This window comes from Mastigoproctus giganteus, chromosome 5 (genome assembly GCF_048544385.1).
Source record: "Mastigoproctus giganteus isolate SK-2022 chromosome 5, ASM4854438v1, whole genome shotgun sequence".
NCBI lineage: Eukaryota > Metazoa > Arthropoda > Arachnida > Uropygi > Thelyphonidae > Mastigoproctus > Mastigoproctus giganteus.
The window spans coordinates 189,580,488-189,594,671 of NC_143579.1; the positions used below are offsets into that span (position 1 = coordinate 189,580,488).

At 34.1% G+C, this 14,184-nt stretch overlaps 1 protein-coding gene across 6 annotated transcripts in view; it reads left to right on the top strand.

The window, feature by feature from the left end:
- Positions 1-14,184, top strand: part of LOC150085949 (CUE domain-containing protein 1-like) — a 153,257-nt gene that overhangs the window by 19,064 nt on the left and 120,009 nt on the right. For 5 of the 6 annotated variants that reach the window (XM_090373604.1, XM_090373603.1, XM_090373608.1 and 2 more), the window contains exon 2: positions 3,589-4,349. In XM_090373604.1, coding sequence (XP_090229730.1) covers positions 3,589-4,349 — 761 coding nt within the window. Of the gene's footprint in view, positions 1-3,065; positions 4,350-14,184 lie in introns of all 6 variants that reach the window. The other variant, XM_090373605.1, reaches the window with a different exon arrangement.

A 14,184-nucleotide genomic window follows, 5' to 3' on the forward strand; every position in this document is an offset into this window, starting at 1 on the left:
ATATATATATATATTCAATACTAATATTCACTTCCATTTTCAGGTTTATTTCAAATTTGGTACCCTGCACAGTGCTGTAAAATTTATGTATGTTGCTTGTGCAAGTAGCAACATATGCAAAGTTATGCATGTTACTGCAGATTAGTAGCCATACTGAGAAAATACCAAGTTTCATGTTATTTTTACTCTGTGAAAACAATAAATCATTTAAAAACAACAAGGGTAAGATTAACAACAAGGGTAAAAATAAGTAAGCTTAAAATTTTAAAAAAACCCAGCTTCAGGGCTTCTCTGGTATTATTCCATTCTTCAAGCAAAAGCCAAAAAATAAAATAACAATGGCAGGGCACCTGACAGTTTCTTGTACACAATTTCTCTATGAAAACTATAAGAAAAATTACTTTGGAAATGAATGCAGTAAAAGTTTGATTATATTTAGGAAGGCAGAAAAATTTCATATTTTTTTATCATTGATTAAGATTAATGCAGGAACATTATTTTTGAGGGGCACATGTCAGGTGGCTTTCCACAACCACTGAGTTAAGCAGTGAATATTCATAACTGATTATGCATGGAATAACCTCAGTTCTTTACAGTATACTTTCTTTTTTTTTTTTTAATGGTGCACTGATGTTTTTTCTAAAAAAAATAAAAAAGGTGAAAAAAAAAAAAAAAAAAAAAAAGATTAGAGAACTCAAAAAAAGAATGTGCATATCATTTGGGCCTTTCTAATTCAATTATGTCATAGACAAAAAATTGGGAACTGAAAATATTAGTTTTTGGAAAACCATCTGCCAAAATATGAAATGAAAGAGAGATAAAAACAGGAAGATTTTATACACTGTGTGACATTGAAATTGTAGCACTCTGAAGGAACAGGAATACAAAGAGGATACTAAGTAGTGATAGCTAAGGAGTTAAGAACACACAATAAATGTTACAGATACTAATGTGTGAACACAATGACACAAAATGATGCTTACAGAATAATATGCTATAAATCCACCATCGAGCTAAGCATCTCAGCATTGAGTCTCACAGGTGTTGAATAGCCTTCTGCAGTATTTCTCACCAATTGTCTTGCACCTGGTCTTGCAGAACATCCATGGTCTCTTCTGGATGCAGGCAGCTTTTAGATGGCATCCAATCACGGCCCATGTGTTCGATATGGTGAAGAGGACCAGAGGACCTAGCTGGCCAAGGCATTACGTCCACATCACAAGGCACTTAGAGGAAACTCCTGTGGTATGTGTTTGGGCATTGTCCTACTGAATGGGATCATGCACCCCCCCATAAGAAAGGCAAGACTAGTGGGTTCCAGAATCTCATTGGCAGCAGCAAGCAGTCAGATGAACATTTGACTGTATATTGCTGATGAACACCACTGATTACTGTCAAAACTGATTGTTCATCACATGTCGCCACATGTGTATGTGGCAATCATTGGGGCCCAACCAAAGTGGGATTCATCACTGAAGAACACTTGACATCATTCTGTATTATAGGTAGTCTGCATGTGGCACCATTCCAGATACTGTTGGCCAGTGGTCAAGGGTAATCAATGCAATGGCTGGTATGCACAGCAGTTCCCTTCTGCCAGACAGGGTATAATGGTTCAGTGGGTGATGGGATGACAGCCAGCTGTCACAGATCATTACATGGTAGCTCATGGCTGTAAGTGAAGTGTAAACCTGTCAATGGGTAATATGATCCTCCCATCCTGTAGTCCTCTATTGTGCTCCACTACAAGCAGTTGTACCTTCCTACAGCCACTATTTCTTGCATCTGTGTGTGATATTGTCATACCCCACATGTTCTGCTACACGACAAAGTGACCATCCAGCTTCTGAGGTCAATAATATGGCTTCTGTCGAGTTGCTGATATTGAAGTAGAATGTCTCAACATTCTCTACAGTCTACTTGCTCTCTGAAATCACTTCTTGTGAGACAGAAGCCTGTTAACTGCATCTCAACTCATTGCTTTGAACTCAACATTTCCCATGTTCATTTTCAGCTGAAGCTTCTGCCCATTTGTTCCTGTGGGTTAATTGTTTGTATATCTCAGCTCAAATTGAGTGACCTTGAGTGATCATGATCCAAATGAGAAAAATAAATGCAGTTGAGGCTCCATGCTTTGGAAATTTCTAATGGAACATGAGTGTTAAGTTAAGGAAAGTATGACATTGGAATGTTTGAAGGCCTGAAGTTAGTATTTTTGGGAAATAGAATATGATGCACTTGACGAAAAAATTGTTTGAAAAAGACAATTTCTCCAGAAATTATTTGACAAGTTATTGTAGTGATAATATGCTCTTTTCTTATGATTGGTGGATGTGTTCAATGTTCTTAGAATGACACCCCTCCTGACTGTCAATCATTATATGATATTTTTAACTTTTGTTTGTTACACTTATTTTTATTTATTTATTTTTTATCCCTTGTGATATGACTCCTTACTATTATGGGAAGAAAATGTTAAAGTGATATCTTTTTTGAAAAACTTTTTGCAACATAATCAAATTGACAGGAAAACGATAAAGTAACTTGGTAAGCACTTTGCTGAAGTCCAAAGGTGGGATATTACTTTGAACAGCAGATTCTATTATATACCATTTTAATAGTGAATTAAAGTACCAGGACTTATATTTTATACCCATTTTTTATGAGTGAGAGTTTGCAGTGTATGCCCACTTTTTTATTTTCAAACAACTAAAGAAAAGCCACTCCCCCCCAAAAAAAACTTATCTTAGAGTAAACTTTTTTCTTATAAAATAATGGGAATCAGTAGCAGTTAGCAGACCAAAAATGGCTATATAAACAAAAGAAAATCTGTACAGATTTGTTTTTGTTTATATAGCCATTCAGTTTTAAGTTTGATTTAAACAAACTCACATACTATGGTGGCTTAGCTATGAAATTCTTCTTATGAAATTAAAACTTATGAAATCATATATTATGGCATATATTAATAGCATTGCTAATAATGAGTGGGAATATAAAATTATAAAAAACATTTTTTTAACATTTATGTACATATATATATTTTTTTAAAAAATTTTTTTTAGGTATTTATTGTTTACTGCCATCTTCAGTGAAGAAGCAGAGACATGTTACAAGTCAAGTTGCTAAAACATTTTAATGCATTTAATCACTTATAATTCCTGTAATTCAGAGTCAAGCAATGATTAAAATAATGCAGGATACACTGTTCCATGCAACTATAAAGGGAAGGTTCATTTCATGTTGTATTCATGTTTTCAAAATTGTTTAGAATGACTTTTATATAATGATGAATTCATACCAACTTTTTCTGTGTGCCTCAATAAAATTGTAAAAAAATATGCAATATCTTAGAAATCTATGAGAAGTGAGTCTTTTCCTGAAGTCTGTTGCATGCAATTTTTTTAAATATATGTTCAGGTGCAACAGATATATATATAAATATATATATATATCATGTTAAATTTAGTTAAAATTTAAAATAAGCTGTCTCAATATGCCTCCTTATTAAAATTCAAACAATAAAAGTAATGAAGTCATGAAGATCATTAGTTAGTCAGACTAACTTGTTTATAAATATTATGGCAGCTATAGAACAACAGCATCAACAGCAAGGTCAGGAACGACCTCAGGTTACTCAATTAGAATTTCGACAAGCAATGCAGGATTTCAAAAATATGTTTCCTGAAATGGATGAAGATGTAATTGAAGTTGTACTCCGCTCTAACAATGGTGCTGTTGATGCTACTATAGATCAACTACTGGCAATGAGCACTGATAATGAAAATGAACGCCTCCGTACTGAATTAGATGCTACTGAAAATGATGAATTGCCACCCTGTTATTCGCCTTCAACTCCTCCTCCTTCTTACCATCAAGCAGTTCCATATGCTCAAAGTCCTGCTCATTCACCTGCTGTTGCACCAGTTGTTGCTCCAGTATCACTTCCATCTGTCAGTTCATCACTTGCAGTGCCAGTACAAAATATGTCTGAGCAGCAGTCAGAAATAGAAAAGACACAAGAATTGCAGTTATCTACAGTGACTCCAGCACATTCACCAGAAACAACTGATCCTATTGAGATAATACCACCAAGTTCTATTACTTCAGCCTTTGATAGTATTATTGCTACAAGTGTTACTTCTACCATACCTGCTTCTGCTGCCACCATCGCTTCTGTTACCACTACTCCTACTACTTCTACAACCACCACTACTCCTGTTGTTGTTTCACCAAATACACCCTTACAGTCACTAAAGAAATGGCAGCCTCCAATGCTAGGAGCTTTACCACAATCATTTTTACGGCTTGAAGAAAAAGACAGCAAATTGCTTCAACCCAGAGTTGAGGTAAGACTCCTTTTAATTCAAGTTATTTCTTTCAATAATCCTTGATTATTTTATGTTTAATGTATCTTTTAATTCAGTGTTTTTGTGTGTGGTTTGTTTCCTACTGAATTCTAGATTTTAAAATTTTTAATTGTGGATACACATATAAAAAAAACCTGTGATAAAAAAATTCAAAACAAACAAATTTTGTTTTGAATTCCAGTCTGGTTCCATTGCAATATTCTGTTAGCAGAAATTAAGACGTGATTTTTACACCATAGGATACAGTCGTTTCAAAATGAAAAAATTAAGTGTGGATGATAAAATGAAAGTTGTTAGAGAAATAGAAAATGGCCAGGAGAAATATATTTTTATGAAATGTATTTCTTAGAACAGCAATAATGCATTTTCTTAGAAATGCATTATTAGTGCATACCATTTGGAATTCAAAACAAAAAATTATTGCCATTTATTATCAAGCCAAGAAGCAAAATGAAACATGCATAAATCTGAACATTGTATCAGAGTAGTGTCAAACAGCTCTTTTAAAAGTTGTTTACACACTGAAAATATCCCAGTAAGAGGTTCACTTTTAGCAGGGAAAATTGAACATTTTGCTAAATTATTTGGAATTGAGAACATGTTCCACTGGTTGGATAGATCAATTTAAGTTTCATCATAACATGTATTTTGGAATAGTTGCAGGTGAAGCAAAAGAAATGAACTATATCATTCTGGAGTGGTTAAATTTGATGTGCTCCAAAGTGCAGGAAGGCTATGCACATAAAGATATTCTTAATGTTGATAATGCAGGACTCTTTTTTTTTTTTTTTTTTTTTTAAATAAACTGCTGAGAACATAAAATTCAAGGATGAAAAGTGTGTAGGCAGTAAACTATCGAGATCATAAAACAGTCTTAGTTTTCACAAATTTGAATGGCACAGAAAAGAAAAATGTTGGTCATAAAGACCAACTAAAAATACATACTTTTTCAAAAACATTTAAAAATTACTTGCTCAATGTAGTGCAAAAAAAAATTCATGGCCTCAGCCTTGGTGGAATCTGAGCTGTGTTGCAGTAGGATTTTTCACTGTCCTTGAAAGCAAACCCAATGAATCAAGGGGTAATACAAAGTTTCACATCTCATTTTCAAAAATCGATTTTGCTTAATTGATTACTTGTCTTGCAGTTTGTGAAAGACAATCTGTAATGCTTTAATACAGAAACTCCCAGGACTGATTCTGTAGAAACTGATAGATACTAATGAAGACTTTCTTTATTGCAAAACAAATCACACGGGTTTTAAATAAGTATGATTTAGTTGCCTATGTTATGATCAATAATGACATATTCACAGTGCAAATTTTCACTGATAATGACACTTTACTGATAATGACTTCACTGATAATGACACTAACGGAAGAATCAAATGCGTGAGAAAGATGGAGACAAAGAAACTGAAGGCTTAGAACTGAAAATTCTGACTACTGTATTAGTAAAGCACTTCAAGCAGTTAAACTTTGGGATTGAATATGATTTATAAAAATTGAATACAATTTATAAAAATACTTCTGGTCAGGAAATAAAAAACAAACAAATATTAGATTATTTCTGTTACACAATTCAGTTTTATTAAGTGCATGATATATTTGTGCAAATAATATTGTACGTATAGAAATTTTTTTTAATGTATGTAATTAGCATGTGCAATTCTGTGAAAGTATTTGTAACTGGAGTTCAATGTTTGATATGGGTCTAGGAAAATTCATCGAAAAACAGTTCATTCACTGAAAACACAGTTCATCAATAAATTTGAATAAGTAACACAGTAATTACATTTATTTTTACTCTAGAACCTGTTATATACAATTCATCAAGAAGACAAAAAAATGTTTTATTAAAATATTTAGTAATTATATAAATATTTTTCACATTGAAAATACAAGGCAGTATTTAAAAGGCAAATCTTTGAACCTGCAATTTTATGGAATTTCTATTGTTAAGAACTGTGTAAAACTATTTGACTGTGGTCCTGAAGTTGAACGTATTTTAATATTTTCAACACAACAGAACCTTCAATTAGTAGCACAGTTCCAGTATTGTTATGCAGACAGTACATTTAAAACTTCCTCCTTTTTTTTTTTTTTTTTTCTCAGCTATATATGTTTCATCGTTTAAGAAATTGATGTTATTCTTTTATTATTTGCATTATTACCGAACAAATCTGAAAACACGTATGTTTGGATGTTACGAGAATTAAGAAAATTAATTCCCTCTGCATCACCAGAAACAATGGCTGATTTTGAGACAGGATTTATGAATTCTGTAAAAATTGAATTGCAAATGGTAAGACATTGAGGATGTATTTTTCACTTTTGCCAATCTATATCGAAAAGGACCTGGGGGTAATTGTGCAGGCAGATATGAAGTTCTCTGAGCAGTGCAGACAGGCTGCAAGAGTAGCTCATGGTGTCTTGTCAATGATATACAGGAATTTTTCTAGCAGGCATAAGGAGGTGATTATTCCCTTGTATAAGGCAATGGTCAGGCCACACCTTGAGTACTGTATACAGGTCTGGAGTCCTCATTTCAAGAAGGATATAGACTGCTGGAACGAGTACAAAGAAGGGCAACAAGATTAGTGAATGGAACAAAGGGTTGCTCTTATGAAGAAAGGCTTAAGTTTTGCAAATTACAGTGTCTGGAGACCAGGCACCGGCGAGGTGATTCAGATAGAGGTGTATAAAGCCTTGAATGGTTTGAGCATGCTCAGTGCCGATGGGATTCTTCCTCTTGCTTAGAATAATCACCTGAGAGGGCATAAATTCAAATTGAGGAAAGACAGACGTAGGATAGATGTGCAAAAATTTTCCTTTAGCCAGTGGGTAGTTGGTTGGTGGAACTGACTTCCATCCCTTGTTGTTGAAGCTGCTAGCCTAAATAAATTTAAGGCTCAGCTGGACAGGTATTTCGAACGAACAGAGGAGTGAAATGGGAGTGGGGTGTTTTTTTTTTTTTTTTTTTTTTTTGGCTGATGCTGCATAAGCTTTCTTTCTTGCATCATATGCCTCTACTAATGCTAATACACCGGATATTCAGCAAAATGGATTAAAGCAAAAGTACAGTACCGATGCTGATATTGCGTTAGTCTTAAAATGTTTCTGACTTTTGCTTTCAGTGATAGCAATGTGTTGTTGCCACCAATAAATATGAAGAATATTTATATAATTATTATATATTTCAATAAAATTTATTTTTTTTTTGTCTTCTTGGTGAATGGTATATAACATGCTCTGGAGTAAAAATATACATTATTACTCTGTTAATTGTTCTAATTTATTAATCAGTGAACCGTGTTTTCTGTGAATTGATATGTAGTGAATTGGTTTTACTATAAATTGTATTTTTGGTGAATTGATATTTGAACTGTAAAGTAAATTGTTTTTGGATACTATTTGATAAGTATGCATTTTATATCTGTTAATAAAATTTTATTAAATTTCTACTAATTCAATTTAATTTAAATGAATATCAGTCATAGTTATTAATGTCAGTAATATTGCAGTCCCTCAATGACATAACTGAGTTTGATCGTATTCACCTCCATTTTCAAGTTTTTTCAAAATTTATTTCAAATTTAGCATGCTTAACAGTATGCAAAATTTGAAACTTGATATCTTTATTTATGCAAAAGCAATAACAGATCTTTTGATGAATTATGCAAGATGTTTACTTAATAGTAGGAGAGAAAAGTCAAGTAGCCTTGACCTATAAACAAATACATAATTCAAAACTCTGTGGCAGTTTTGGCATCTATCAGTTCCACAAATAGTTGCAGAAATGATTGTATGACATCTGACAGGTGCGTGCTTGTAATTTCTCTGTGAAAAAAAAAAAAAAATCGAAACTATTGCAGTAAACATTTGGCTATATTTGAGCAGCTAGAAAAAAATTCAGATTTTTAATCATTAATTGAAGGGTAATCCTGATTTGTTATTTTAGGGCAGCACCTTTCAGGTCTCTTGAGACTACTGTCAGGTTAACATTGTGGTGATGAAATGAAACTCTATATTCCCAGATCTGTCATGTTTTTGATTATTTCTAATATAAATAACTGTTGAACGATATGTTTAACAGTTGAGTCAAACTGATTTAAATAAAAACTTCTCTGTATGAAATTTAAAAATAATACATTAACTACTCAGAGGCGCATATAGAATTTTTGAATTTTAATAATGCAGGTAAATAAATTGAAATTTAAAATGCTTTGTGGCTTTCAGTGGTAGAAATCTTTAAACAGAAAAAAGAAGTTGCATGGTTTTTGATGTTTGCAAACTAATAGCTGTTTTAAACTCAGTGTTTTACACTGATTTCAGAAATGTTATTAATTTTTTTCCTATCATGTACCTCTTTTTTGTCACAAATCATTTAAGTTGATGGCATGAGTTGTATTATTGGATGTATTACGTTAGGGGTAAATGCTGGGAATTTGTGAACTAAATCTTTACATGTTGGCAACATTGCCTTCAATCATTTTTTCTTGACCTTGAGAGCTCCATGCAGCAGTGTTTATCAGTGTGAGCTCTGTTTATTTTTGAGGTTATTGTGTCAATGTGCTGAAAAGTGAGTAAAATGCCTTCACGCAAGTATTTGAACAATCTGAACTTATTTTGTTATATTTGTAGAAGTTATTTAGTCAAATTTTCTGTTTATAAATAAATAAATTTTCTGTTTATACTCCGGCATGACAACCAAGTCAGTAGAGTTTACAATAAATCGTCAGTACAAATATTTATCGTATTTAGTAGTCATGGACTTGAACCTCGGTCACTCAAGGAACACGTGCTATGCACTCTCGCTTCTGACCACTCGGCTACGTCAGGCCAATAAATAAATTTTCTGTTTATACTCCGGCACGACAACCAACTCAGTAGCGTTTACAATAAATCGTCAATACAAATATTTATCGTATTTAGTAATCACGGGCTTGAACCCCAGTCCACTGAAGGAATGCGTGTTATGCACTCTCGCTCCTGACCACTGGGCTACGTCAGGCCTAAGTCCTCAAGCAAAGACAAGATGTCACAGAATTTGTAAGAAATATGTGAAAATGTGAAACTTGGTGACCAAGATAAACCACGGGCTCCACAAAGTTTGCTGAGCCTGTGTTGAAACTTTGAGATTGTGAAAAATGGTAAAAAGAAAGCTATGCTATTTGCAATTTTCACAGGAGCTTACAAACCACTCTGATGACTGATATTTTTGCTTAGTTAATGTAGAGAGAGAGAGAGACACAATGAAAAGAGTAAGGAAGGGTATTGTGACCTCAGATTCACAAATTGATGAGGGATCAAGATTTTGAGGGAACTATGAATAAAAGAGAAAAACAGACATGGATTATCTTCAGTTTTCTGTTGTTGATAACTCATTAGGGAACAAGAACCCAGACTACAAGAATATGGTTGAAAATATGTTGGCAAACTTCAAGTAGCTGGGCTGCAACATGAGTATCAAGGTACATTTTTTATGCTCCCGTATAGACTACTTCCCAGAAAATCTAGGAAGTGTTAGTGGAGAACAGGGTGAGAAGTTTCACCAGGTCATTAAAGACATGGAGATGAGATGAGGTACCAGGGAATGTCAACATGATGGCTGACTATTGCTAATTGCTCAAGAGGGACTGTAAAGTAGAAGGATCTGCAAGAAAATCAAAGAAACAAAAATTTTACTCATCATAGATCAGTTTTTAAAATGAGAGGCATGTTTAATGAACTTTTTATCACACTGCCCTTTATAATAGAATTTTGAGCATGTATTTAAATGTAAAAATCTGGCAAAAGTAGCATTTTGTTATAATTTCAGTGCCAAAATTAATAAAAATTTGTGAAAAATCAAATTTTCTTTTATGATTCTCAAAGAAAGCTAACATGATGGAAACAAATGGAAGTCATTTTTGAAATCCACATTAGAAAATTATTTAGAAACACCCTTTTCTGAGAAATCATCAGTATTGTTTTTTTCAAAATGCAGAGTAATGTATTCCTCCACCTCATGGGAGAACATTTCAAACCTTGAATGTATTTTACCTCCATAAAATTGGAACGTGAAGCGATTCCTTATCACGTTGTATTTGTTCCTATTTTCATTATATGTACATGTGACATTTTGGTTGTTCCTTCACTGGGAAAACAGCTGAAAATAGTGGGTGATACACCCTTTTTCCACCAAAAAACTAGATATGTTAGTCAGCAAATTGCATAACTGTATCCTCAGTTAACTTATCGATTAAGGAAATTAGGATACTGAGTTTGTTGCAGTTCATACAAAAAGAAGGTTGTCATTTCCAGAGATTGGAATTTCTGTCATGTATTATGATATTTATTTTTAATTTTTGGGAATTTCAATCATTCTATCATAGTGAAGGAATGCGAGGAGGTTTCTTTTCCCAGCATTTTCCTATTAGACTTTTTAATTGCAGCATAACTGTGCTCATAGTTTAGTCTCGCAATGAAGAAATTCTTGAAGTTCAGGTTAGAAAATTCTTCATCTGCTAGGAATGCTTGGAACTGGTTGTGGTCCTGGGATAATATACATTTTGCTACCAAATGTCATCAGGACTTCCTACTAAATTTTGGTAGAAAGCTGGTGGTACTGCTCTCCATTCTCCTTTAAGGTATTTGTGAGCTCCAATGATGAAGGCCATCTTGGTCCTTTCCTAATTGTGATGAAATAGATTGCATAATTATACAGTTTGTTTCATCCCAAAGTTGTTTAATTTAATTTAAGTCTGGATTCTGGTTTGCTACTGCTTTGTTCCAATGTTATTTTCTTGAACCATGCTATTACAATCCTTGTTTTGTACATGGAGCATTGATGTGCAGAAAGGTGTTAAAGGCCACTTCTATGAAATTGTCACAATGTAGTATGCACAAAATGTCACATAGGATGCAGCATTCATGGTCCTGTGCACTTCAACTGGTGGACCTAATTCACACCATGAGAAATGCCCCCAGATCATGACACTCCATCCCCCCCCCCTCTGAACTTCATATCTGGGACTCAGATAATATGCATTCTCCAGTCATCCTCCATACTTACAAACATCCATCAGACAAGAGAATGTGGCATAACTTTGCCCACCCAATGTCATGGGGCACTTAAAACTATGAACAAAACATGTATTAACTCACTTTTAACAAGAAATTAATAGTGCATTGGCCCACCTTTGTGTGTAATGATGGCTTTCTACTGATTTATGATAGAAAGCCGGTGGTATGTGCTATATTCCTTCTTTAAAGCATTCATGAGCTGCATGCATGGTTTTGTTTAACAAAGATATAGACCAAACCATGCATGCACAGCCTTTGCTTTGTGGTATGGAGTGTTAAGAGCCACTTCTGCAAAATAGCAACAATGTTTATAGCATACAGAATTGTCCAGAATATCATTTCATGCATAATTATGTGCCTACTTTCTTTTTTAGGTGAATTAGCATATATGCGTAATATGCCTATCATCTTCATCATGTCTGTCCATCTGCATGTAACAACTCGACTCCAAGTGGACAGATTTAGATGAAATTTTATATCTGCCCTTTTTAAAAAGATTTGTATAACTAATTTAAATTTAATTAAAATTAGATCAATAGAAATCCAGAAATTATTATTTCTTTGTGTATATGGATGTAATAACTTGACTCCCAGTATGTGGATTTTTTATCAGATTTTATATTTGGCTCTATTAGAATAGTTTGTTGAATACCAAAATTTCATTAAAATTGGACAAACAGAAATCCAGCATTATTTAATTTTTTCATACATATCACAGGCTATATATGTACTGTATATTGTAGCTGAAGCACTGATATTATGTTTGTTTCTGTGCATTGCTTGAAGGAATGAACGGACAGTATGGTGGCGGGTGCAGAGAAATGAAATATTCACAGTTTATGCATAAAAGTTGTTGCTTTTTGCTCATTTTTTGGCGTGTTTGTATATATGATGTGTGCAAAGCACCTATTGTCTTCACCACATCTGTTGGTTCATCTGTCTGCATGTAATAATTGACCCAAAGTGGATGTATTTTCATGAAATTTTATATTTGGGCCTTTTAGAAAGATTTAGTATTAGTAGAATTAGTATTAATAGTGGCAAATGATGCAGGAAAGCAAGCTTATACAGCATCAGCCAAAAAAAAAAAAAAAAAAAAAAAATGAAATAAATAAAACAAACTAGCAAAAACAATGCTTTCCATATCACCTATCCATCCCCCTCTAATATGAATTGATGTTTAACATTGACAAATGCAACATACTGCATATGGGTAGCAGTAATCCCAGAATAATATAGTACCACCTCAGGATAGTAGAGAATTAAAACAACATGTGGATAATTGTGCAATCAGATATGAATTTCTTTATGCAGTGCTGCCAGGGCAGCTCATAAGCTTTTGTCAATGATATACAGGTATTTTGCTAGCAGGGATAAGGAGGTAATTATCTCACTGTACAGTATAAAGAAATGGTTAGGCCACATCTTGAGGATAGCATAACGACCTGAAGGTCCCATTTTAGGAAGGATGGGTCTGCTGGAATGGATGCAGAAAAGGGCAATGAGATTGGTGAGGGGGGAACAACAGCGTGCTCTTAAGAAAGGCTTCAGTACTTCAAATTGCAATGTATAGAAACTTGTGAGATCTGTTTGAAGTGTTTAAGGCTCTGAATAGATTGAATAATTTCAATACCAGTGAACCCTTCGTCTTGCTCAGATTACACAAATAGCATAAATTCAAATAGAAGGAGGCTGATTGCAGGATAGATGTGCAGAAATTTGCCTTCAGCCAGCAGGCAAATTTCTGGTGGTGGTGGTGGTGGTGGTGGTTGATTGTTGGAACAAACTTCCATAATGTTGAAGAAGTGGATAGTCTGAATAAATTCAAGAAAAAACTAGGATGCCTGATGTCATTTATGAAAATCAGAAACAAAAGTGTCCAAGAACTGATCCTTGGGGAACCCCACTTCTGACATTACACCAATCTGAAGACTATTTAATCACGACCTTCTGCCTTCTGCTCTGCAGCCACTAATCAATCCATTTTATAACCTTTACAGTAATCCCAACATGTTCCAGCTTATACAGTAACCTCTCATGAGAGCTGAGTCAAATGCTTTGTTAAATCCAAATAAACTATATTGAAATTGTTTGCTATTGAAAAAGCCCATGAGCTGCCCTGGCAGCACTGCATAAAGAAATTCATATCTGTTTGCACAATTATCCACGTTGTTTTAATTCTCTACTATCCTGAGGTTGGCGCCTCCGTAGCCAGGTGGGAAGGAGCAGCAGTGAGTAGCACACACTTCTTGATTAGACCGGGGTTCGAGCCCGTCACCACCAAATATGGAGGATGCAGAAAGGTCAGAGAATGACCACCGCATATCCCGGAGAAATATGGCCTTAGTTGCTAATGCTCCTAAAAACCAAATAACAACAACAATAATATCCTGAGGTGTTGCTGTGTGGCTGGTATGTTATTCTGGGATTATTGCTACCCATATGCAGTATGTTGCATTTGTCGATGTTAAACATCAATTCATATTAGAGGGGGGATGGATAGGTGATATGGAAAGCATTGTTTTTGCTTGTTTTTGTTTGATTTATTTTATTTTTTTTTGGCTGATGCTGTATAAGCTTGCTTTCCTACATCATTTGCCACTACTAATACTAAATATTTCTAAAAGGCCCTGATACTTTATATTTATACTATTACCTAGTAGCTATTTATACAAAATAGCTACTAGGTTAGCCAAACATGATTTTTCCTTAAACAAAACCATGTTGTATGTTCTTCATAATTCCAT